The sequence below is a fragment of the Oenanthe melanoleuca genome, chromosome 1, assembly GCF_029582105.1.
Source record: "Oenanthe melanoleuca isolate GR-GAL-2019-014 chromosome 1, OMel1.0, whole genome shotgun sequence".
In the NCBI taxonomy this organism is placed as follows: Eukaryota; Metazoa; Chordata; class Aves; order Passeriformes; family Muscicapidae; genus Oenanthe; species Oenanthe melanoleuca.
The window spans coordinates 87,786,880-87,813,605 of record NC_079333.1 but is presented as its reverse complement, the minus strand read 5'-3'; the positions used below and the strand labels follow the sequence as shown (position 1 = coordinate 87,813,605).

General features: G+C 37.9%; 1 protein-coding gene across 5 annotated transcripts in view; it reads left to right on the top strand.

Moving 5' to 3' along the window:
* The window catches only part of ARHGEF7 (Rho guanine nucleotide exchange factor 7), a 111,494-nt gene extending 89,476 nt beyond the window's left edge, over window positions 1-22,018 (top strand). For 3 of the 5 annotated variants that reach the window (XM_056488544.1, XM_056488572.1, XM_056488563.1), the window contains 6 exons: window positions 376-600; window positions 1,593-1,686; window positions 4,486-4,575; window positions 17,054-17,153; window positions 17,778-17,832; window positions 20,925-22,018. In XM_056488544.1, the coding sequence (XP_056344519.1) occupies window positions 376-600; window positions 1,593-1,686; window positions 4,486-4,575; window positions 17,054-17,153; window positions 17,778-17,832; window positions 20,925-21,047 (687 nt within the window). In that variant the 3' untranslated portion in view covers window positions 21,048-22,018. Of the gene's footprint in view, window positions 1-375; window positions 601-1,592; window positions 1,687-4,485; window positions 4,576-7,770; window positions 7,948-17,053; window positions 17,154-17,777; window positions 17,833-20,924 lie in introns of all 5 variants that reach the window. The other 2 variants (XM_056488536.1, XM_056488554.1) reach the window with 2 other exon arrangements.
* Window positions 22,019-26,726: the final 4,708 nt, after the last annotated feature.

The window sequence follows — 26,726 nt, the reverse complement described above, 5'->3', positions numbered from 1 at the left end:
CCCTCTTTTAAGTATACTTAGAATAGTAGGTTGTAATTGGTGATGTACTTGACAGGCTGTGGAGAAACAGTAATTTCTTTTGGTTCTGCATTTGAATTGTTGGATATGAATGATTCTAAATTTAACTCCACCCTTAGTGGTGAGAGAAGTGGGAGCAGGGCTGCTTGTAGCTGTTAGTTGGTGCTCTGTCTGTGGTAGAAAATAAAAAAAAATTTAAGCTCCTTTTTTCCAAGAAATATTTCAGTGTACAATTTTTCAAAGGCCAGCTGTAATAAATGGAAATGCTATAGCAAGTGGGATTATTTCACCAGTCCTTGATGACAGTGTCTCAGCTATGATAATATGCTTTCTTTCCTTTCTCATCACGTTTGACAGCTTCCTTCCCACCCAGTGACTCCCTCCAGCAAGCATTCAGACAGCAAGCCAATACCACTGACTCCTGCCTACCACACTCTCCCTCATCCATCCCATCATGGGACTCCACACACCACGATAAACTGGGGGCCGCTGGAGCCCCCCAAGACGCCCAAGCCCTGGAGCCTGAGCTGCCTGCGGCCCGCGCCTCCCCTGCGGCCCTCGGCAGCTCTCTGCTACAAAGAGGTGAGGTGCAGCAGCCAAGGCAAAAAACAGGGTGCCAGGCCTTCAGCAGGAAGCTGTAAATCTTTTTGTGGTGTGTGTGTATGTGAGTTTCCTTTAGTTTTGTAAATCTCAACAATGGAAAAAAGTGAGGGTTGATCTGCAGTGCAAGATTTGTATTGAGACTAAGCTGCTGTAAGAGGTTCTTATACTAGGCTGTACTGGATGCTTATTTTGTAATTGAACTTAAAATCCTTTTGTTTTCATGTGTAGGTCACTAATTTCTCCAGTGTATTAAAATTTGACTTATCTTTATAGTGTTTAGCAAACAATGTTCAAAACCTATCTTGATCACCTTCGATAGGTCCTGCTCAGTCACCTTTTTAGTTTCTTGTTCTGTATTTTCACAGAGGATGTATTGTATCCTCAAGGTAAAGGATAGACCAGCATCTTCCTTTTGTTCCTGAAACTTAGTATTGTTCCTGTAAATTACCATGACCATATTTTGAGCAGAAATCCTGCTGGGTTTGTTGTTTGTTTGTAGTTTTTGTTTATTTGTTGTGTTATTCCTGTAGACCTGTGTTAAAGCAAACCTAAACTTTTAAAAAATGTGGCTTTGAAGCATACAATACCTGCCAAGTTTCCTTGTTAAGTCCTTTTTTACTTGCTTCCCAGTAGACAAGTGAAATGAGTTCTCTTCAACTGTTCAGGAAAAGGACCTGCTAATGTATTCCTGCCTCTTCACTCTAGCTCCCAATCAGGCTGAATGCCTTTGCAACAGGTTTTATGTATATTTCTGTTAATAGAACAGTAAAATACTTGGCTGTGTGTATAGCTGGAGGAAGGGTAGAGAGGAAATCAGCCAATTCAGGCAAATTGAACTTGGCAAAAAATATTACTAATCTGAATATTGGTGCTGTTAAAAGGTTTTTAGTTAGTAATGCCAGTATGCATCTTAGAAGTTAAATTCTTGAAATACTGTCTAGGAGCTAATTTTTTTAATTTTTCCTATACAGGATCTCAGTAAAAGCCCTAAAACCATGAAAAAGCTGCTTCCCAAACGCAAGCCAGAGCGGAAACCATCAGATGAAGAGTTTGCACTGAGAAAAAGTAAGAGAGACTTAAATACCTGCATAATACAAAGGGTGGAATTAACATCAGTTTAAGTTCTGTAAGAGTTAGATGTACAGTGATAGCAAGTCACCTGGTTTCCTCTCTCATGTCAGTGGAGAGGGATAGGTATCTCCAGAGGAAAATTTGTTGTATTCATCTTATGCAATGTTGGCATTAGTTGCTTTGTAGTGCTGTACTGATTGCTGCAGGGGATGTCTGCTTGTGAAGTTCCTGCTTCTGTTTGTTATGGAAGGAAGGGAGGTTAACTGGACAGCCATGTGAAGTTTAGTTAGGTAAACCTGTCTTTTAGTACTGTAAAGAACAAGGTGAAGATACTGAACTAATTTTGCAGAATACTTTGTAGCTATGTTCCTAAGTTAGTTTTTGTAGGAGCTTCTGTTGTCCTAGGTGTTGGAAAGCTGGTTATTGCTGCTGATTTGAAGACAAGTTGCTTCCACAATCATTCCTTCTAGGATCCAACAGTTTTCTCTTATCTCCTGTAAATAAAGTCACTTGCACGTGTCTGTATGTGAATAAATTGCAGATACTTAGGCTGCCTGAAGCCTTTTCTGAAGAAAAACAGTGGTGTGAGAGAGACTGAGTAATATACAGAAAGAGAGAGGTCAAAATCTGGATGTTGGGATAATTTGAAGGAGGGAGCATTACTGTTATCAAGCAAACACAGTATTCACTTAGTTGCCAGTGTTGCTGTAATTCTTCCTTAGAAATTCGTGTGAATGAATAATCTGATTATTTGTATCAATAAAAGACAGGGTGCTTTATAGGACAGCTTTGGCTGTAGCTTTTGCTTCTCTGTGTCTGTCCTTTGTTTATGGGCTTTTTAAGATAGTCTGTGCTATGAGGGTTCAGTGCATGAGGTGTGTTATTGTGGCAGTTGTCTCTCACAGGCTTATATAGAGTTAGAGAGAAAAAACTTTTCCTCAGGGTGCTCTTGGTTTGTCTGAGGTGTTAGTCCTTCTGAATGTTCTGTGAATTTCATATGGCAAAGGTCAAGGTTGTGAGTAGAGTGATTTCTCTATTTATGGATATGCAGGTGGATATTGTAGTTCAGGATATTTTATCCTTACAGGAAGATTGGAAAAATGGAAGTACTGTAATACAGTATCATTTGAGGTGTTGAAGAATGGAGATTCAATAGTTGTAATGATGATGGTGAAGCAACTTGCAGGTTTAGCAATCATTAGAGAACTCCATGGGAGGAGTTAAGGGTTCTTACTTGGAGGAAAGAAGAGGTCTGTAGCTTGTAAATACATTGTTCTACTCCTGATTCTAGAACTTTTATAGAAAGGTATTTTTGGTAGCTTTTAGTCAAAGAGTGTTTCTTACAGATTCTTGGTATTCATCTTCCCTAATCAGTAAATAGAAGCTTCAGTTAGTGTTCCTTCGACTTTCTCAACTTGTTTGTGGAACTGTGAAAGTTTCCCACTTCCATTGAACTGAAAGCATATTGAGAGAGTGGTCTGGGCTTTGTTACTTCCCTCCTCAGGAATCCAGAGGATTTGTGGGCTATGTTTTGAGAGCTGCTGTGTCAGATTGGCATTTCAACAGACATAACAATGGAGATGTTTCAATTGAGTGCCCTCAAAATGCTATTTCACAAGTGTAGTATTTGTCCTGCTACTGTAATAATATGGTGCTGCATTCTAACTACAGAATCCAATTGTTTTCCTGCCTTGAAAGAGGGATAACCCATACTTTGGAGTTCCTGCTCTCTTCAACTGTAGGAAAATTATATTGGGTCAAGATAATTTCTGCAGTAGCTAGCTGGTCCCAAAGAATGTTTGGAAAGTTGGCTTTGTTCTGGTAATAATAAATCACAAAACCCAACAGGATGCATTGGCTGGCAGAAAATACAACTGCATTTTGTTATTGAAGGCTGCTCAGATTCATGTAGCAGGAAATCTTCAAACCTAGTTATTCATGGAGGAAAAGAGGTAAAATGCAAGACAACAAATTGTCTTGCCTTGCACACAGACTTCTGGTTTCATCTAAACTAATAATGGTAGAGGCACATCTAGATTTCTGACTGGAATTTCACACTGAGTGAACAATTTGACAGTATTTTCACTGAGTCACCCAGTGAGCTTTACCGTTTGGAAAATGTTGCCATGTTAAGCTTGAATAGTTAAACTTGTTCAGTATTGCTGTTTCTATGTTGAAATCTGAGTAGTTTAGAGTAGTCACTTTTCACAGGTATATTTACATGATAGTAGTGTCCTTCCTTCTGCATGATGGACTGAAATAATGCTGTTAATTCTGAGTTTTATTTTCAATTGTGTGCTGTTGAAAGGGGTAAGTCTGATTTTATATATATACACATATGCACAAATGCAAAAAGGTTTCAAGATGCTTTCTGTGAATTAGTATTCTGTTTCTTGATTTCTTTGATTAAATAATGGAATAGTATGCATATTGAATTGTATATTTATATAATAACTTGAGTATATAAGGTTTTTCAGTAAAATGACTGCATTAGAATCAGAATCTTTACACTTCAAAATACATTCTGTACATCGTGAGATGCTCAGAAAATTTTTTGAATATGTGGGTGGTTACCCTGAATTGCATTTTTTTCTAAGCATTTCAAAATAGTGTTTGTCTTTTTAAACTGTTACTTTTGTTCATTGAAGTTTGATTCTTAAAATGGTATGATTAAAATAACTTTAAAGGGTTGATTAGGCTGGACTTTGGACTCAAACTGTACTGACTTGTAAAGGCTTTTCTATATTAAGAAAATGGCCATGTTTAAAATTCAATTTTTCCCATTGATTCTAGGTACAGCTGCTTTAGAAGAAGATGCTCAGATTCTTAAAGTAATTGAAGCATATTGCACAAGTGCCAAAACACGTCAAACACTAAATTCAAGTAAGTTAGAAAGTACTGAAATGGGTAGAAATGGCTAACTAAAACACAAATAAGATAGTTTGCAAAAGAGTGCTGTATATTCTCAAGCCTTTGCAAATAGCAACTTGGACCTGAAAATAACTTGTTTCTGGTTTAGCATCAGTGCCATGTGTTTATGTATTGGATGCCAAGGACAATGGTTAGAAACTATCATTTTTTCAGTATTTTGAAAAAAATCCAAAGCAACAAAAACCGAAATGTGACCACTCGTCATGGTTTAAAATTGTGCTAAAGTTTCACCAATGAAAAAGAGATATCTAAACTGAATATAACAGCTAATCAGTATGCTTTTGGATAAATTTCAAGAAGCTGGTAAGTAGGAGGAATGAAGAGGTCATTGTAATTTTGGAGGACTGTATTTTTGTTGTGTTCTGTTCAACAAAGATTTTTTCCATGGAAAAGTAACTTAGACCTATAAAAATTTCTTTAATTTCATTGCCACTATTTGTTTTTAATATTAATTACAAATTTTAATCCCATCTCATAATTTCAGGAGAAATTGTTCTCAGATGTGTGTTGCTTAAAGCCATTTTTAGTTTCTCAGATCAATACCTAGCATATTGAAAACCTGTAACGTGCCTCTGGGGTCCTACTTCATTTAATCCAAATCAAGGTTGCCATGTGGAGTTCCTCTGTATTGTAAGTAAAACATTGCTCAAAGCAGGGGAGTCCACCAGCATGTGTTCCATTTACACAAGGAAGGAGAAAATGCTGTTGCGTTTGTTCCTTTTTGCACTGTTGAATACAAATTTAATTTGGAGATCCTTGGAACACAGTATAACGATCTTGAAGTACTTGGCTGGTTTTGCTGGAACTAGAAGACTGGACATCATAACTTCTTGTCCTCTAAAGCTATTTAAATTTTCAATATGAATCACTTTTACTGCTGCTTACAGTGCTCTAGGCCTGTTTTGCTTCCAAGCAAAAGCACTTCATGCTGACAGTTGAAGTCTTAAAATGCAATTGCAGGCTTAGTTCTTGAATTTTGCTAATACATGTTCATTTGCTATTGCCACCTTGGAAAAAACACAGCTACTTTGTATTCCTATGTAACTTACAATGGGAATATGGCAGTTTATATTGGACTGCAAAAAAAGCTTCTCAAGTAACCACAAAAGTCTTAATTTTAATTTTTCTGGCTTAATGAACTATAGATCTCCAAGATCATGAAATCAGCTTCTACTATTATTTTTTTATTAATGCTAGTCTTTTTTATAGCCCTACAGTCATTACAGTAGTATGTTTAACTGGGTAAAGGGAATGAATGAGCTCAAAGTTCTGAAGATATACTGTTGTTCCAAACAAAATCAAATGAGATGATTGCTGTTTAAACACCTCAACTGTGATCCGTTATTTCCAAGGAAAACGTGACAAGAAATGGTTGGGAAAACATTTGCACTTGCACAATACTTTGTGTGTGTGCAGATATGAAGTGGATACAATTTTTTTTTGCTTGCCTATTTTTTGTGTCTATGTATATTTAAGAAATATACATAGTGCTGTGGGTATCATTGCATACATCAGAAGTCAGCAGCTTTTATTTGCTCTTAATTGCAGCAAGAAACAATTTTTTATTGGTTAGGCATGCAGCTGCTTTTTTTGGAAAGTGTAGTGTTGTCACCTAAGACTAGGTTTCAGAAGGTCCATTTTTAAACTAGAATTGGAAATGGAGAAAAAACCAATAAAGCTGGAATTGCTTCTGTTGAAGCAATAGTCAGTATAGAATAACAGAATGAGAGCTGCCTGTCATCTGTGAAGTATGCTGGTTTTTTACATATTCCATCCTTACCTCCCTGTTAATATTCTGCCTGTCCCTCACAGCACTCACTGGGCAATTCCCCTACCTGCACTTTAATCTGCTGCTTTTGGCAGTGTCAGTTCAGCAGACCTATGGCACCAGTGCAGACTGGTAAGGTGTGGCATTAGAGGTAGCAGAGCAGCTTTTTATCAGTTGTTTGGGTGGGAAAGAAATGGGACTTAATTTGGATGGATGGATAGATAGATAGATAGATGGAAATGAAAGGGCAGAGTCTGACTTTCTCATGCTTTTTGAACACTGAGCTTATTTTACATTCCTGCTTCAAATGAAGACTTAAAATCCTCTGCAATGTCAAGTGTATGGTAACTCATAACATGGCCACTTACATTACTTCAGTCCTTGAAAAATTAAACTGTCCTCACTATGTTTGACCTACTGTCCTAGAGATCTGGAAGTATTTAATAAGAGAATGGACTCAGGTGTGTAGGAAGAGGTGTGTGAGGGGTCAGAATGGGCTAGGTTCTGTCCCTGTTAGGCTCTTGGCCATGTTTTTCTGTGAGTTAATTTACCACATGGTTTAATAAATAACAAGGGGTATGGCACAGAAAAAAATGTACTTTGACAACCTCCTTCAATGGGTGTAAGATGTTACTGCTGATTTAGCAATCAGCAGCCCTGCTCTGCATGAGAACCTTTGCTTTTCTTTTTCCCCCTTCATTTTCCTCTTCACAGTGGTGACACAAGCACTTCTGTTGACTGTGTTGTGAGCTGGTGGGAAAATTACCTGCTATAAAAAACTAACCCTACAAAAGATTTTTTCATCTGAAGCTGTTTCCTGACCTGGCTCATGAAGCAGCTGTACAAAAGACTGTGTCATTACAAGGGAGGGAAAGGATGAGGTACAGATATGTGATGGGGAAGGGGCTGTTGCTTTTCACATTGGTGCTGGATCATGCTGGCTTACTGTGTTTGTTTACTGCTCTGTGCCCAGTCAAATCCTCCCCAAACCAAAACTGACTTTGTATTTCAAAAGAACCTGACTTCCTCTTCAAAAAAATTCTACTTTCAAACAATATTTTGTTACTCAAAATTCTCACCTGAGACTGCCTAGAAACTTAAAAGCCACTTCAAAATTGTATTGTAACCGTTCAAACATTATTATGTGCTGAGTGTAATTTATACCTAAACACCAAACAAATTTGAAAAAAAAAAAATTAAAAAAAATTTAAAAACCCAACGTTGGTGCCTTTTTAACAATATTTTCTCTTTTCCTTCTCTTCCCATCACCTTTTTGCTTTTATTTCATGTGTTTGGTTGTGGCTATTCCTTACGTTCTCCTCCTCATCCCACCTCTGCCTATCCACATCCACCATTTCATTTCACCTATACATCCTTAGCATGGCAAGGCACTGACCTGATGCATAATCACGTCTTGGCTGATGATGACCAATCAAGTCTAGACTCCTTGGGTCGTCGCAGTAGTCTTTCTCGTTTGGAGCCTTCAGACCTCTCAGAAGACTCTGACTATGACAGTATATGGACAGCCCATAGTTACAGAATGGGGTCTACATCTCGTAAGAGCTGTTGCTCATATATCTCTCACCAGAACTAATGCACTTCTGAGCTTTTTCTTAACAAATGCTTGTTGTATCACAGCCTGCTTTTCTTAGATGTTTTCTTGCTGTTCCTTGTCTCTTTAATGTGGTATTTTAACAACTTCTGAGGGAACTCCTGAAACTTCAGTTATACCTGGTGGAAGGCTCTATTGTCAATTCAGTACACATACAAATAAGTCATTCTAAAAAGTGTATATCCTGTTAAGGATGATACTTCTTGAGGGTTTTTTTAACTGACAGATGTTAATTTGTAGCTCTGAATGGTCTTTTTTTCTTTCGACTTGGTCAGTGTAGTAACAGGTCCTTTACTTTCTTTTTTTTGGGTTTTTTTTTTTTTTTTATTTGGGATAAGCACATTTTTATATTTTGTACTGAAACCATACTGGTTTGTAAGCTGAGTGCCAGCTCTATGGAAATACCTTAGTGGTAGTGGTTGGATTTTCTACATATTATTAACAAAATACATAGCTGGTAGAGTAAGTGAAATGCAGCTTAAAAATAAGCAGTACAAGAGCTGTACAATCATTCAGGTATTCACGAATCTGGCCTGTTTGTTTAGAAGAGCATTTGCAATCCATAAAGATTTCTGGTTTTATGCTGGTGTCTTTTGCTTATTGCTTGAAACGTTTATATGAAGGACCTCACTGCTCTTTCCCCACCCCAGTCTGGCAATTGTCATGAAAACCTGGCAGTCCATGCTCATTACATGCAGTGTTTTGGTACTCTCATGTTATCTGTGGTCATACTGTCACTTTACTGTATGCAGTAGTGTGGCAGAAAGCAGGGTTTAGATGTTTACTTGCCTGTTAAAATACACAACTGTCAACTCTCAATTGACCATTCTTCTTGAAAAGACAAGAGGAAAATGATTCCCCTGATGGAGGCTCCAGTGTTCAGCATCTGAAACTCTAGGTACAACTGTGATCAAATTGGCTTGTTCTGAATAATAGAATGCTTGGCTTTTGGGTTGTATTGTTTGGAGCATGTCTGTGACAGATTTTATTGTGTCTTGTAACTTCTCTCATAAGCAGGTTTGTTTTCTGCAGCAGCTCTTCACTTACAGTCATGTTGGCTTTTTCAGAGAACTGTGACATGCTGTGCACAGCTGAAGGTCTCAAACCTGCACCTGGGGCACTGCTGGGGTGAACTGTGTGTGTGTGTTCTGTCTTGTTGCTAAAGTAATTGGCATCAAAACAAGAGGCATGTTTTCGAAATCTTTGTGAGCATTAGGGAAAAGTGTGATGAAAGGACAGAAACAGATCTCAGTTTTGAGGACAGAAACAGATCTCAGTTTTGCAGGGGTTCCCAAGTGCAACACCCTTATCACTTTTCATATAAGCATGTTATCCAGTGTTCAGTGTTCACTGTGAACAAGTTCAGAGTAATCATGCTGAAATTTAACTGCAGCCTGGGAACTTGATCACACAGTTTAAAAGGTAATCAATACCTTTCTGCAGATTACATGAACAGAAAGCTGCAATTGCTAGATGCGCATGATTGCAGAAGGTGGTTAGTGTGGAGAAGATGTTTCAAGGCAGTTCATGTCTTCAATTTACATTCAGTGTTGTTTGATCCCCTGCTTTATCCTCTCACTGTTGTTGGCGTTCTATAATGTGACTAACAAAAGCAGTAGTGCTTACCAAGGAGGGTTTTCAGGGGTACATCTCACTGCTGGTCATATAATATTAATGTAATGACCAGGAACTTGTGTATGTTGAACCTTATGCAAATGGAGGAGTCTTGCTTAGAGAAACGAGATAAGTATATGTGCTCCATATCATTTCACGGCATATTTGTAACCCACTTCACTCCCTTCTTCTTTTCAGTCAGCTCTTTTGTTTGTTTTTTTAACATATATGGAAGGTATGGATTGTTTATTGCCCTGTTTCTTATGCTGTGGTGTTCTAGTTGAATAATGTTTTCTGCACTGGATAAATGATAATTCCTTTATGTCTGTTTCATGTTATATAGTGTAAATATGAGTTTGTAATACCGTTGTTGCATTTGAACTTTCCTTATCACACAGAAAGTTTTGTTATCCAATCCGAAGATTTTGACTTTCTATGCACCAAAGCTTTGACAGTTTACCACCATTAATTATTGTAGCATTTAAGTCATTAAATACTATCATAATTATTATCTTTCATATTGTGTATTCTCATATTAACATCACAGCACATTTAAAACCGTTCTACGTCTTCAGTGTTACAGGCTGTAAACTATTGTGAACTGATCAGGAGTATTAATGCAAAATGCTTGAAACAAACGAAAAAAAAAAGGCAAATGTGGAAATGGTGGTATTCAGTCCAAAGGTTCAGTGTTTCTATTTTTGTGGAACTTTAGTCATGGTAATAACAGTACCTTTTGTTTATGCAATTCTGTAAATTGTATGTGTACAGTAACAAATACACTGGAAGGATGGAGAAGCTGAATTGGAAGGTAGGTTCAAGCCATTGTCAGGCCCTCTTCTCATGGCTTATGCAGTGTTTCCATATAAATTAGTACTCACCATAGACTGAAGCCAGCCAATATTGATTGGGTGTTTTGCATAATCTTGCCAAAACACAGTAATGTGTATATAGTGACGTAACACATAGAAAGAATAATATATATTGTGCACTTCATTTGTGAATGGGAGAAGCCATCTTTAGTAGGTGACTGCCTTTGGAAAATGCAAAATGGATGTATATCTGAATGTTTCATTGTACTGTACAGTATGCATATTGTTTGTGGTTGCATATATCAATTAAGTGTTTTGTTTTATATGAAAAGGACATCTGTTATGTACAGTTGAAATAAATTTTGCATTTGCTAGACTGTGACTTTAATATTTAATTATTACACAGGGGAAAAGGACAGCAGAACTTGTAACTTAACACATCCTCTTCTCCCTATGCCTCCTTTCTCTTTCTCCTTTCTTCCCAGAGGAATCAAATGCTGATGTGAAAGACCTTTTTTGACATAAGTGTGTAATCTTTGTTTAATGTAGTTGACATCTACAGGAAATTCAATGTAATGTGAAGTATGTATTCTTCTATATCCTCTTTTTTGTAAAAATAATTTCAGAGACATTGCCATCTATAGATTGTTTTTCTGTTGCCCTCCTCTTCTGTTAAATTAATTTTATTTTCTTCCTTTTAATTTTTGAGTTTCTTGGTTGGGGGGTTTGTTTGTTTGTTTTGTTTATTTGTTTTTGTTTGTTTTTTTAAATGGTATATTCTCAGTAAAAGCATGGGCTGAATTGTTGGAATGATCTAAAACCTACTTCTGCAGGTCCTATTGCCTGAGAAATTTTATGAATATCCTAAGGATATATATAACCTTATGTGTTTTCATGATTTAATATTGCAACATTTTTCTTTTTAAAGTAAGAGGTATCTTTAGTGTTTCTACTAAAAGATTCTTACATATGAGTGAATTTAAGCAAATCAATAAGCTAATATACATCCTAAAATGTTTACATCAGAATAAATTTAATAATGATCCCTCTCTATTGAAAGGTCATAACCTTTCTTTTGTTATGATTGTAGCAACTCTAGTCCTGCAGCCATCTGCTTGGAAGCTTTTGTATTGGTTAGCAGAAAGAAAAAAAAAAAGGCAGTTTGGTGGAGTAGCTCTTTCCAAATGTCTTAGGAATCTCCCATGTCTTCAGATGGTGTATCTGTCTTTTCAAACTATTCATCCTGTTCTTACATGACTAACACTTACATATGAAGTTATATTTCAGTCCACTTTGTTTCCATTTTACTCATCTAAGCATATTGCTGTAAACTGCCTAAATCAGTCACATCTGAGTCATGTGGGGTTTTATTCCTGTTTGTGTATCTCTATTAGAAAAAAAAAGAAAGAAACCAACTTCATGCCTAAACGTTTTTTATTATTCCTAATAATTTACAAGCAATGGTGTATCTTATACAGTGAACTAAAGTTTAGCTGATATAATTGAGTTCTGGTGTGTGTTTTCTTTACAAAGATAGCAAAGGATACCCTTTTTTTAAATTCTTTGTATTAGGACCTTGTGAAAAATTTACTAAAAAGGAGAACGTTAATTTGGCACGTCTCCTCATCTGCTTTAACATATTTAATATAACAAATGCAATGAAACACTGAATATTTAAAATTGTATTTAAAATGACAAGTAATTTTTTTGTCTAATACTTGTTTCACTAGGAAATGTACATGTCTGTTCATGCCAGTGGTTAATGGTAGATTTAAACAGTGTGTTTAGACACACTTGTGTACACACTTGTTTTTCACACTCCTTTCATTGAAACTCTAGTAAATTTAATTTCTGAGAACTTCTTAGCTCATAAAGTTGGTGAAAAACAGAATTGTATATTTAAAAGTACTGTTTCAAATTTTGACCTTTATCCCTGCCTTGTTCTCCTCTTTACCTCTTCTAATCACAGTAAAGGTGATTAGGAAGTGAAGAAAACAGCAATACTTTAAAGCTGTGCAACAGAGTCTTTGCTCATGGCCTCAGATAATGCTGTGCACTTCTTGAAATTACCACCATCCCCACATATCTGACTTCCATAGCTCAAATTAGGACACTCATAGTCTTCTATGACTATGAGCCTTCTCCCATTCACCAGCTCCAGGAAGCTGTTCTTGGTTGACTGGGGAGAGTTGATGCCCTGAAATTAGTTACTTTAAGCAGATGATGTGAATATCCACATCCATTTTACTCTTGGCTTAAATGGTTCCTGGACAGACAGACCTATGAACATAGTTTTAATATTCAGTTAAAGTAGAAAGGTTTCTGAATTTCATCCCCCTTTTCTGACTTCCCTCCTGCGAAACTTCTGAGCTCCCTTCATATTTGTCTGCTAAATGATTCAAAACAAAGGGCCAGACTATTTACTAGTACAGCTCTTTCTGAAACCTGGCTTCTGTCAGGAACCAGGATGGTGCCATATAAAAATAGCATGTTGCTCAGAGAAGTTGTGGATGCCCCATCCCTGGGAGTGCTCAGTCCAAACAGGATTTTGTTTGGGTGAGGCTTTGGACAGCCTGGTCTAGGGGGGAAGGTGTCTCTGGCTGGGCAGAGGGGGTTGGCTCTGTGTCAACCATTTTGTAAGGTGTCATTCTCCTTTTGGGGGAGAGTGAATAAAGGGCTGAGGTTGTGAGTTAGGATTGCAAGTAGACATCAGTGAGAACCTCTGTGACTTTTCAGTCTCTGCTATAGTATATTACTAGTTTGGTGTTCAGATCATACTCCAGGGTGACGAGTGACTCTCTGCCTGTTTTAGGCAGGTATAAAGTGAACCTTTGTTATGAAGACTTTCAACCTTGTAAATACCCAAACAGGTTTCAACTTTCCTTATTTCTGGAAATGCTCAGAACTGCTTGCTTGTTTTTCACTGACTGATTTAGCTGGAAGGGGATCAGGCACTGAAACCAAAAACCAGGCATATTCTTGTATTTCAGGTGTTCTTCTACATTACGTAGGGGGTATTGCTAAGGCCTGTAGCCCTGGTCTGAATTTCAGGTGGGCTGTGTTGTTAGTGGCTTTACTCTAGAGGCTAAACTTGCTAAACCTGTAATTTAGAGTGTGGTTTTGTCAAAAAGCATTGTAATTCTTGATTCTCCACTCTAGGGCTCAGAGGTATTGACAGTGAATAGATACTTTTATTTTTTTCATGGAATTTATGGAAACTTAGTTGAATCTTGATTGTAGTGATCAGTTGTTTGCCTTAATTATTCAACAGACTTCTAAACAGTGGGGTCATTCTTCCAAGACCTTGGATTTAAGAGTTTCCTGTTGAGAAGTTATGGCAACTTACTTGGCATTAATATTTGTTTGCTAGTCTTGAAGTAATTATTTGGTTTTGTCCAACATAACTTTCTCGTCTCATCTACCTGCTTCCCTCAATACCTATCCTCTACAAAAAAAAACCCAAACCAAATGAAACCCAATTTTCTGTAACTTGGGGCGTGGGGTGTCCGTCCTAAAGAAAAAAAAATAAAACACCTAAAACCAACCAATCAACAAAACAAGAAATGATGACGACAACAAATCTCCACATGAAAAAGCCCAACAAATTAACTGACTAGTACTTGTGGCTGTGCTTTCTTAAGGTGAATTAGGCAGTTGTTTGACATCAATTTAAATACAATCATTTGGCCCTTTTGGCTTGGAATAGTGTCTTGTAATAGCATTGTGTGAAATTTGCATGCTTAGGATTGAGGAATAGCAGATATGGCAAACTAAAGTAACTTGGTTCTTCCACCCTATTTCATGAAAATGTGGAGTATGTCTCAAAGGTACTTAGGGTTATCTGAGCTGTATGAACGTCCTAGACTGTCCTTTCAGTAATAATTCAGTGGGAAGTGCTCACTGTACTGTAACACAACCCTCTTTTCATGTCCTAAAGATGTAGCTTTTGCAAAAGGAAATAGTTACACACAGGGTAGGCATAAAGAACTTGATGAAGGCACAAGGTGGAACTTAGGGGGTATTGCTGAGTGCCAGTGATGACTCTGCCTGAAGTTACTTTCAGATATGTAATTACAAAAAAAATCACCTTTAAAAAAAAAAAAAAGAAAAAGGGACCGCTGCTGGCATAAATGGTGCAGAAAACCAGCATTTTGAAATCCCTTCCTTTTGCCTTTGGAACTTGGCACCTCATGTCTGATGTTACTGTGCACGTATTCATTTGATGACCAGATCCTTTGTGGCAGGATAGATGTGCTGTGTGTTTGTACCTTTGATACTCAGCAAGTCCTTCTGGGACTTAGATCTAAAACAATCTATAGTAAAGAAAAACCCTCCAAAGCTCACAAAACCCAAACCACAATCAAGGAAAAAGTGTGGGGGGTCTTGCATAAGTCCAGACTATAAGAACAGGAAGAGTTCTGACCATACAAGTAAGAGTTTGTATGACCCAAGGGCATTGGAGCAGTGAAGGCAAGAGTGAATCTTGTGTTCCACAGTAGTTACTGTCCTGTTGCACAGGAAGGTCAGTGTTCACAGCAGCAGTTTTCCATTTCCATGTGTGTGTTTGTGTAGCATGAGGTCTCCTTGTTTGTATAATGTTGAAGTGCTTTGTGTCTCTGCAGTGTTGTGTGCTGTACATTTCTCAGGATGTGCTGCTGTAGACATCTGCATCACATGCATGTGTGTGTATAGATGAACAGCTGGGACATTTGCTGTCAAGCTGTCTCCTCCATGCTATTTGTGCTTTGCAAGGACTTGTGTTACCCTGCCCAGCGGACAGGTGGATGCAGCTCCATACAAAGGGAAAAATAACACGTGCTCCATTTGGGTGGAGGGAGTCATGGGTGACAAACATCTGGCAGTTCTCTCCCCTTGGTCAGTGTCTCCCTTGGCCTGGGCTGGTTTGAGCTGTGCTCCACACCAGTACAGAGGCCCAAAATGCAGTGATCTGGTAGCAGCTGCTGCCAGCTAATTCCTAACACAACATTTAATTCAGTTCTGCGTTAGCTGCAAGGCTGATAAAGCAGAGCAGTAAGAAATTTACTGAAATAAACATGAGAGCATTTTACAGTTAGAAATTGACAAAGTGTCCTTCAGCTCCCTACAGAATTTGGATGTGTTTGTTTTATAGGTTGTTCCTCCTGGAAAATAAGTGGAAGTGTATTAACCCTTAAAAGATTTCTTCACTCCGTAAGAAGAACTTACAGCTTTCAAGAACAAGATTATTTCTCAAATCTGCTGTTCTCTTTATTCTATATAACTTTGACAATCACATACTGATATGTTAGATCTTTACTGTAAGCTTAAGGAAACTTTTTTCTTCATTAAAGACATTTGTCATTGTTTGCTAAGATAGTTTAAATAGCTAAACATGTAGAGCTAAGATTGGTCCTTACAAGCTCACTGTTCAGAACTCAAGACTGCAGCTCTTTGGGAAGTTAGTATTTTGTAATGAGTGTGATTTATTCAACATTTTTATTTATTTGTTTATATTATGTATTTTACCATGAACCATAAGAGAAAAGCACTGTTAGCACAAAAGCAGCTGTTCAGTAACTAATTTCTCTGGACAGGCATGTGCTCTGTAGTACCAAGTTATCAGTTTGAACTGTATGAGACTTGAGAAATTCCTGGTTAATGAAAGTTCACTGCAGTGAATTGGTGGGCAGATGTTCCTTGTTTTTTAAAACAGGCATCTTAGTTAAAAATGTGAGAACTTAAGTGCTTTATCTGCAGTGTTTGAATTCTGAATGTATGTTTAGACACTAATTTATTTACAGACCTTCTTAAAAAAAAAAAAACAGCCTTGTAATTTCTTGCAGCCTGAATAATGTTTATAGAATACCTACTTATGGGTGGATGCACATTTCTGAGTAGCTTTTTTAGTCAGAACTACGTTTTTATAATCTTATGTTATTTATCTTGATGTTATAAATTGTTAATGTGTGGAAAAAGTTCTGAAGATGTTGGAATGTTTTGAGTTTTTATCATCAAACCGTGAAGTACATTTTAAAACATCTGTTAAATACAAAGAGCATGTGTCATTTGGTAGGACTAAATACTATCTGTGAGAGTATTTGCATGTATATGTGTGCACACACAAAGTGTGGTGCTAACAGTGTTTTGGAGGAAAGGGCTTTTACTTTTGTCTTTAATTGCTGTTTCATTTGAAATCACTATTCTGCTCCTTACTGACAGAGTAATGGGTTTAGAGCAGAATTACATCTTGGATTTGTATCAGTGTGAGATCAGAATCTGTCCTTGACATTTAAATTGCTGTAACTTAAACAAGCTAAGTCTTTCTCAGTCTGCTGTTGGGAATTTGCACAGCTTTTACTGTTGGTTGAATAGTGTACTGTTCCTTGAACAGTGTAACATCCCTGTCAGTGACTCAGGAGTTATGTCACCAGTGGGATAGGGGTGTCTGACAACCTTTTGTTATTGTAAGGCTGTGGTTTCAAAAGTAAAAAATGTGTCAGTAACTCATGTGTGGAGGGAAGGGGGAAATGGAAAGTTGTATACCTTGGTCATGGGGATGTATCATGTGGTGAATGAATGAATAATCTTTAAAATGCTCCAGTGGTATTTGTAAGTTGCTCATTTTGTAATTTATTTTTACAACAGGTTCCCGTAAAGAATCAGCTCCTCAAGTCCTGCTTCCAGAAGAAGAAAAAATTATTGTAGAAGAAACTAAAAGTAATGGTCAGACTGTTATAGAAGAGAAGTAAGAAAATGTTTAATGAATGATGAATTAAAGTAGTAAACTTTGCACCCTTCTTCCTCCTCCTGTCTCCCATTATAGTAGGATGTGTATGGTGTGTTTGTAGTTGGAATAGAGCCATTTGGAGTGTGCTGCCAGTCCTCTGAGTGCAGTTGGCCTTCATTTGAATGTCTGGTTTCCTTCTATATGCTGTGCACCCTACTCCACCTGTGCCAAGAAGTGATGTGCTTCACTTACAAATAATTTTTCCAAGTGCTGTCACATTTCAGTATTAAGTTGGTGTCATCCTTCTAGTTAGTCTGTGGAGTCATTCTACTTTTTTGGTAAAGTGTATGTTGGAAATGAAACTACAGTTCTGCTGTAGAAAGCTCTAATACAAATACCAGTAGAGGCACCTAAGTGCTTGAGAGGTGTTTCTTGTCACAGAAGCTGTTAACAGGTCCTTGCCTTACTGAATATAAATCAGGATTAGAGACAGGTTTTTTTTAAACACAGGTTTGAATTTAGCTATTAGGTGTGGGGTGGTTTTTATTTAATTGCATTTCATTAAACAGTTTTGTCTAATAATAGATTTAGATGTGTATTCTGAAAACTGTTGTTACAGATGACCTTCTTTTTTCATTTTAGAAGCCTTGTTGACACAGTATATGCACTAAAGGATGAAGTACAGGAGTTAAGACAGGTTGGTAACTTGCTACATTTATAACAACATGGAGAAAGAGAAGATGGAAGGCGTGTTATAAAACTAAATATGGCTTGCAAGTTCACTTTGACAGTCATGAACTTGAATTTTGGACTAGATTTACTTTTAAAAGTCAAATATCATTTGCCAAAAAGCACTCCCTTATTGTCATCAGTCTTCTAAGAATAGCATTGAGGATTGCTTCTCTGAAGTGAGTTACTAAGCTGGTTTTGGATGCTGCAGCTTCTGAAATGGTGGAAGTGTTAAGCAAATTCAGTTGTGCTGTATCACCACAAGTAAGCTTACAGAGACTGAGAATTAGTAGTTGCTCAAGAATGCTAATAAAGCCTTAAAGAGAACCAGATATTTATAGTTCTAAAATGATACAATCTTTAAGTAACCTGAACACATCTTATGGATCAGTTCCTAAAACTACTCATTTCCAGAGACAAGAGTCCTTTTCAGTGCCTATCACATGGCTTTTGTTAAATGAGGGCTTCACAGTAGCTCTGGGTGCTTTTTTGTCACTTGTTCTAAATATCCACCATGAATAAATAAAAATATCATCTTATCAGGACATAGCTTGTTTTAACCATATTAATGATGCTGCATGTAGTCTTTGCTTAATGTATAGGTGAAAAGAAGCATTGGATTTTCCTCACTATGCAAGGTGTGAATTTGATTGCCAGTCTGACTCTAGAAGTTGGATAAAATATCTTGTGTTAATGTAAAAAGGATTTGTATTCAAATTTTTTCAGGTCTGGGGCTATAAATGTGATTTTTTTTTTTTTTTTTGCCATCTGTAAGCATGCCTAGTATTTCTAAGGATGCCGTGCATATACCTTGAAATAGGACAGTTGATGTGTTGCATACTTAAATTCTGCTATGTTCAGTATATAAAGAATGAGTATCTCAGATTAGATCTGAATTTGGCAGTCTTTTAAAAAGTACAATTCATGTAACAAAAGCAGCAGTAATAGCCCCTAATACCCCTGTGGCCTCCTGCTCTTGTACAAAGAATAGATGTGCAGCCTTACTGAGGCTCTGCACATCTCCATGACCCTTAAACAAAAAGTCACCTTCTCCTGAGCTTCATGCAACAGCTCTCTTTTCTGGTGCCTTTCCAAATAGATGTTCTGCACAATCTTACATCTCCAAGCCAAGACATATTAAAGCCTGATTTCATTTTCTTACATATCAGGAATTCAGGAATCTCATCTTAAAAGCATTTATTGGTCTGCTGCTGCGATGCTGCCAACCAGAGAAGTGGCAGAAATAATCTCTGAGCTGGCAAGGGCTTTTTGGATAAAGGCTTTCTGGGAGTACGTAGTGTCCTGGTTGGTGGAGACACCAGACTGCAGAGTGGGGTCCTTCCTATGGCAGCTTCCATTGGTTATTCATAGCTGGTGTTCCACTTGGATGGTCCTGAATTGGCAGAGTTATTAACTTAAATTTGTTCTTACATTAAATAGTGAACTTTCTGAGTTTCTCAACAGACTTGAGGAGGGAGTGGAGTTAGTGAGGTGTCAGACTGTGGTTTTTGTATAGGCTAGGGAACAAGAAGCTGCAAAGCAGGAAAGGGACCTGGGGGAAAGGGACCTGGGGGTCCTGGTCAGGGGCAAGTTGAACATGAGCCAGGAGAGCCAACCCTGTCCTGGGGGCATCAGGCACAGCATGGCCAGCTGGGCAAGGGAGGGATTGTCCTGCTCTGCTCTGAGCTGGGGCAGCCTCACCTCCAGGGCTGGGGGCAGCTCTGCGGGACACAATATAAAAAGATATTTTAACTATTGGAGAGTGTGAAGGGCCTTGAGGGGAAGTTGTATGGGCTGTGGCCACCTGGTTTGTTCAGCCTGGACAAGAGGAGGCTGAGGGGAGACCCCATTGTGGTCTACAACATCCTTGTGAGGGTAAGAGGTACCAATCTCCTCTGGTGACCAGTGACAGAACCCAAGGAAACAGCATGAAGCTGAGTCAGGGAAGGTTTAGGTTGGGTATTAGGAAAAGGTTTTTCAACTAGGGGGTAGTTGGGCTCTGGAACAGGTTCCCCAGGGAGGCCAGCACCCCAGGCCGCAACACCAGCCTGTCTGAATTCACAAAACATTTGGACAATGCTTTCAGGCATATGGTGTGATTCTTGGGTGTCCTGTGCAAGGTCAGGAGATGGACTTAATGATCTTGATGAGTCCCTCCCAACTCAACTCATATTCTATGATTTTATGATCCCATCATATTTCTGAAATGTCTGTAAATGACAGTGAATGGGAGTTCAGTTGACCCTTGGATTGAAGGCCTGTGTTTGTTGAACACCATTAGACTTAACTTGGGGCCTTATTTCAATGTTATTTTACCTTCTGGTTGCTTCCCTACTGTTCCCAGCATCACCTTGACTTGAACAGAATTAAGTAGTGTAAGCATTCCTATGGATTGGTCCCTGTCATCCTTATGGTCCTGTCGTTCATTTATTTCAATATTGCCTGATGGCACTAAACAGTGAGAACTCTCTTGTTAATATACATGTGGAGAAATGGTGTTCCTTGAAATTCAGACTTCTCTTAGACTGCTGGTAGCTATTAGTCTAGTTTAAAATTTAGTCACAAAACACTTTTCAGAGAATGTAATGGTTTTCAGGATACTCCTTTCAACTGTTTACATTCCTAATGAAGCAAGTTAATTTGCATTAAATTTTAAGAAGCTTTTTGGAGGTTGAAACCAGTTAAAATCACAGGAGGTTCTTACAGGGGATATTTAGTCTGCTTACTGCTCCATTTCCCTTCTCCATTAGCAACAAATATATTCTACCCCTCATTGATCAGATTTGAGCAGAAGAATTCAAGATTAGTGGCCATCTGTTACTAGCACTTGCTGTATAAAGGCCCCCAAAGTGCAAATAAGAAGTAGCTCAGTGTCCCTTTGTACTGTGTGAAATAACTGTGTGTAAATTGTGAAGATTTAATAGAAGCTTTGCTTTTGAGCAGCTAATACCAATTTTACTGGGAAGAGCCTTCAGAGTTTGTGACTGACAGTGTGTGTGTAGTCAGGTCTGTTCAAAGCCCCCCAAACAAACCAGTAATATCTCTGTCTCTGTTAAACAGGATAACAAAAAGATGAAGAAATCATTAGAAGAGGAACAAAGAGCTCGCAAGGACTTGGAGAAGCTTGTTAGAAAAGTTTTAAAGAACATGAATGATCCATCTTGGGATGAAACCAACTTATAACCACTTTTTCCCCCCCTTCTTCTTTCTATTGAAAGACCAGTTGTACAACTGAGCTGGGAAGCCTTCTGACATTAGTCAGTGTTGCATCAAGAGCACTATAAAACAGGATTTAACTGGATCTAGTGATTTCTTGTTCTGAACATACAGAAAGAGTCAAGCCATTTACTGAAGCAATCTGTACTTTAAGCATGGAGACTGTGGATCCTGAACTCTACTAAACTTAATTTGTTTGCATCCAAATTACCTCATTTTGCAGAAAGTGCAGCACCTGACTAAAAGTCCATGATTTTCAGTGGCTTTTTAATTAAATATGTATTTTTCATGTAAATAGCTGTAATTTAGAATGCATATGTGATTGATGTATCAGGGTTGATATTCTGGGGTTTTTTTCTTCTGTTATTATAATGGTCACAAGTGTTAGAAATGATGGCAGTACTGTCTTACCTAAGAGAGGTCAGAGTTCTTTGTGGATAATTATGAATTAGTTCCAAATTACCTACTCACCACACATGCAAATTTAAGCCCCTATTTTTCCTATTTACCACTATATTTAAATCCTTTACTGTTACCTGTTAGTTTAAACAGTTTACAGTTCCTTAAGAACAGTATTAAAATACAAGAATTTGTTTATTGACAGTAGAAACAATTTTTAACAAATCTAATGCCCACAATTTACCTTCACATACACTTGTTTGGCAGACTAATCTATTGTGTTTGGCCACCAAAAGACTGATGTACTTGCCTGCTTTTTATGACTGTGATTTTTAGGTGTTTATGTACTACATTTTCTATTGTTGTGCTTAAACATACAGCTGGCTAATAACAGAGCATACAGTTTGTTAAAGGAAAAATCAATCTAATCCAGAATTTTGTGAATAAATTGTTGCTATTTATATTTTATGGTCACAGCAATTAAATTTTGGCTAACCTTTGTGCATAAGACACATGGGCTAAGCCAAACTTCATTCAGAGCTTTGTTTCTATACCACTATATAAGACTCTGTTTGGGGTTCCCATACTGTGGAAGCAGTCATTCCTTTCCCACCCTCTTTCTTTGCATGTTGCTGATTTCTGTCCTACTAGGATTTAAATGGAAAGAAATGTGGAAGTAAGATGATTTTTTTTAATCGTACTGTAATTCATAATTTGCACTGCTGACAGATTTTTAAATACATCAAGGAACATTAATTCCCTAGTCTGATAGGTGCAATCACTGCAGTTTCTTGTATTTAAGATAGGAGATGATACATCACTGCAAACAGTGAGCTTCAGATGGAGCACTTAAAATACTAATCCCATTAAAGCTCATTGTTTTCATGGATTTCATCAAACTTGGGATTCAATTCCAGACAGTGCAGCTTTCTGAGGGGTTTGTATTCAGCTGAGTCAGAAGTGCAGGTATAGCACAAACTTGAGTCACAGCTTTTGTCATTCTGATTTTCTACTGCCCTTTAACTCCTGCTAAATGTAATGCTCAGATTTAAGCAAATGTTTGTACAAACCTTAGTGAGTTGGAGCCAGGATGATTTGGGTTGTAAGAATTGTCAAAATTGCATCTTGAATCTAATGGAAGATCTACTTCTAAGGCTACCCACTTTTTTCAGTCAAGAACAGCATTTTTAAAATAGGAAATTCTGTCAATGATTACATATTTGAGAAACAATTCTCTGAGAATGAATGTTTCATAACCTGAGTAGACAAGTTGTCTCTTTCAGAAAGCTGAATATATTTGTAGGTGTCTGTGTTCCTGCAACTTAAAAATGTTTTCCTTTAATTCTAAAGGAGGAAAAAATTTAAAACATCTACATTACCACAGTTATATATATTCACAGAACTTTAAATTTGTGAATTCTTGATATGAAAATCTTTCCTTGATGTTTGCCGTTGCACAGAATTGTGGACTGACATTGTATTTATCTTCGCATTTAGAAAATATCCTTGCTAAAAACTAAGTGATACTAACCCCTGCAAATGCATACTATCATGGCCAAATTTAGACTTGGGAAAGCCACTATAACTAGAATTTTGCTAACATTTTCACTTTCTGACATTCAGGATATTTTCATAGTGATTTTTAATTTTCAATTGAGCATATGTGAAAGGACATTCCAGAGGAAGAAGTATAAAAGGAAAACATTAACCTTAGCAGTATTTAGCAAATTTTAACTCAGGAACAATTTCCATCATAACAATTTGTTTTCCATTATATTGTTAAAAGTGGTGTTGCTATGTAAATCTGCTGACTCTTAGTACCTGTGATATTATAATTTCTGGCAGTACTCCTACATTGACATCTAATGAACATGCCTTAAACACTGGGATGAAGCAGTTGTTAAATATGATCAGGACTTAGAGACTGATTTTGTTCAAGGTGGATTGGGAGGACTAATTTTTGCACAAACACACACACACGAAAAAAAGAAGCAAAAAGGAAAACTGAGCTAATGTTGTAGATAGCTTTTGTCTCTAGTGCAGAGAGCAGCTTCTGACTTTTGGGAACCAAGAAGTACCTGAACTTGTTTTTATTGACAGTTTGTTACAGTGTATATAGATTGTAAATGTCCATGGACCTTCTGAATTGTTGGAAACTTTATATAAGCATGGATAAATGGGGCACTGTTTATTTAACCTATTAAAGGGTTGTTTGTTTGCTCTCATCATTTAGGGATGAGGAGATGAAGCCATTTCTTATCCTATAGATGTGAAGCACTTTCAGTTCTGAACTGTCCAAAATGTAGCATAACGTTTCTCTGTACTTACAGATGTATGTGTGTTTGTCTCACCATGTCATGACATCCTAAAGATTGAATAACTGACTGCCTTTGTATAAAACTTTTTAATGCAAATCATTTAGGGAATTTAGAGTATCTGTTTACAGTGTCTGTGGAGAACTATAGTTTAGATGTCATAATAATATCCTGGTATCCACTACTAAAGCATTTATGCTACATTGTAATTAAACCATGATTTTTTTTCCCCCTACCCAGTGAAGTGTCATCTAATATGTGGGCTATGAGATAAAGAAGGGAAATTGCTTTTCTTTTTTTTTTTCTTCTTTTTTTTTTTGCCTTTCATATAAATAACTACCTCTCCAATTTAGTAGCTGCTATACTATCTTGAAAGAGCTTTTTCATGGTCTTTTATAATATAAATTGATGCCTGGAAAAAAACCCAAACAAAGCAAGGGTTGTTTAGAGGGGTGAGAAGGAGCATCTTAACTGTCTTACATTGAGAAATGTTCACTTTCTTTGGCAACCTGACCTGCTCAGGTAATGTAAGAAATGGAGGAGATCAAAGACAAAAAATAATGAAAGGAAAGAAAGCAAGAAACACTAGAAACTGCATCAGTTGTGTAAAATATGTCTATATGGATGATTTATCTCAATAGACAGAAATTTGTGATGTGTGTGTCATGGAGACTTTTTGTGGTTGGTGCTGCCTGAAAAAGGGGAGAGGGATGATTTTTATGGTCACAGAATCATCAGTATGGCTTTATGCCAGATGGTGGGATGGATTAAGGAAAGTGCAGGGAGACATTTGTTTGAAAAGATGGTTTCAGTCTTTGGACAAGGCATTTGAAGGGATTAGTAACATCTTGGGTGTGTGAAATGATATATTTATTCCAGTTTAGTTCAGCAAGGAGATATACTTAGAACAGAGGACTTCAATTGCAGCAGTTTGTAATTATTCTCAGAAGTTTTATTTTCCAGCTTTTCTCTGGGTTTGTCAGTATAAAGATGGGTATTTTACACAGTTTGAAATGGTCATTTTCTTGTCACCTGAAGTGTTATGGGGATTTTTTTCTTTTTGAATGATTTTTATTGTGGTGGGTTGACCATTGCTGGCTGCCAGACTCTCAAGCTGCTCTCTTATTCCTCTCCCTCAGCAGGAGACAGGGGAAGATATAAGACGGGAGAGCTTGTGCATTGAGATAAAAACCACTAATTTCTTATCAGTAACAAACAGAAAAACTAAGCCACCTTTCCCTTACCCCACTTCTTAGGTGAACTTGACTCTTCCATTTCTGTTGCCTCTGTCTTCCCCTCTCCCCCCACCAAGCAGTGCAGGAGTGTGGGAATGGAGATTTTGGTCTGTCTATAAAAATTCCTCTTTCCTGCTCCCCCTTCATTCTCCCCCTGCTCCAGTGTTGGTCTTCTCCATGGCTGGCAGTCCTGCAAGGATAGATGTGCTCCCAGGTGGGTTCATCAGTTCATTGCCAATGAGCCTGCCCCACTGAGGGCTCACTATGGACTGCAGATGCCTTCAGTGCATCTGCTGCAGTATGGAGTCCTCCATGGGCTGTAGGGGAAAACTGCTTCACTGTGGTGTTCACAGGCTGCAGGGGAGCCTTCTCCAGCCCCTGGGGCACCTTTTTCCCCTCCTTCTCCAACCCCAGTGTTCATAGGACTTTGTGCTGCATTTTCCCTCACTGCTGCACTCTAAAATAGGTGTTCCTCAAGGCTGTCTGGGCCTTAGCTGTGTCCTGCTTGTTCAAGAGATGTCTCAATTACATTTTGTTGGACCTGGTACACCTACCAGGCTCAGAAATTCAGGTGCAGAACTTACCATTACCCACTTTCAGTGAACACCTTCACTCACTGTGATAGGTCATGAGAAGGGAAAAGGAGCATGTAACCCTTGATTATGGGAGTGAGAAGCCTACAATAGTCAGGGGTGATGTGGGTTAATGTGTGTGTCACTCTGTAGATACTCCATAAGTCCCACACTACTGATGCTGAAGGGTCCCAGAAAAGGGGAGTTCACACTTTGGAAAAATGCTGAGATGAAATTTGAGATGAATTTGCTCTGCAAGACATGTTTCATTATCTGGAAAAGGGATGGAGACTTGCCATATTTTACCTTGTGTGCTCAGCACTTGAGCGTTTTCTTTAATACATGAGTTAAATACTGTCTTGGAAGGGGAGCTGAGCCTGGATTTGGAACTAAATTAACCTCCTGAACTCTCCAATAATTTGGATGGCTGCCTTAAAGCCACTGTCCAGGCCTAAATCTAATTCTTGTGTCCTTAGGAAGAAAGGAGAGCTACAGTTCTGCAAGATACCAGGAGTAGTTATAACTGTGGCACCAATTACATAGTGCAGATTTTCACAGTCCAGAATTTGCTCAGGTGCTCCCATTAGTTCTGGACATTCTCACTGATCTCATTCCCTTTCTCTGTGTGAACAATTTGTTTTTCTTAGTGTATTGCTAGCCACCTCCTGTCAGTCAAGCAGCCTATGATAGTTGTATGTTTGCAGTAGACAGATATGAACAATACAGAAATAGCTTGTTTTTGCAACATTTTTCCAGCAGGGGACTGTGTTAGCTTCTGCTATGTCAGAAACTACTCCTTTTCCCTGAATTTGTTAATACTTCTACATTTGTATGCTTTTATAACCAAATGGAATCAGGTTTTTGCATATTTTGGAGCAGTTTTTCAAGCTCCAGGAAGTACAGTCTATTATTAAATACCTTTTGTTCTGTAGTACAGAGGTAGACAGACAGAGTTGAAAGTGCTTATGTACCATTTGACAGAGCGGTGCCCATGGGATTTGTGTGGGGTTTTTGGCACTTTCCCATGGCACATGTGACTTCCTATAGCATCTGTACATTCAGCATCACAAGGGCTCTTTCAGCATAATGCAATGTGGAGGTAACACAGGATCAGGTTTATTGTCA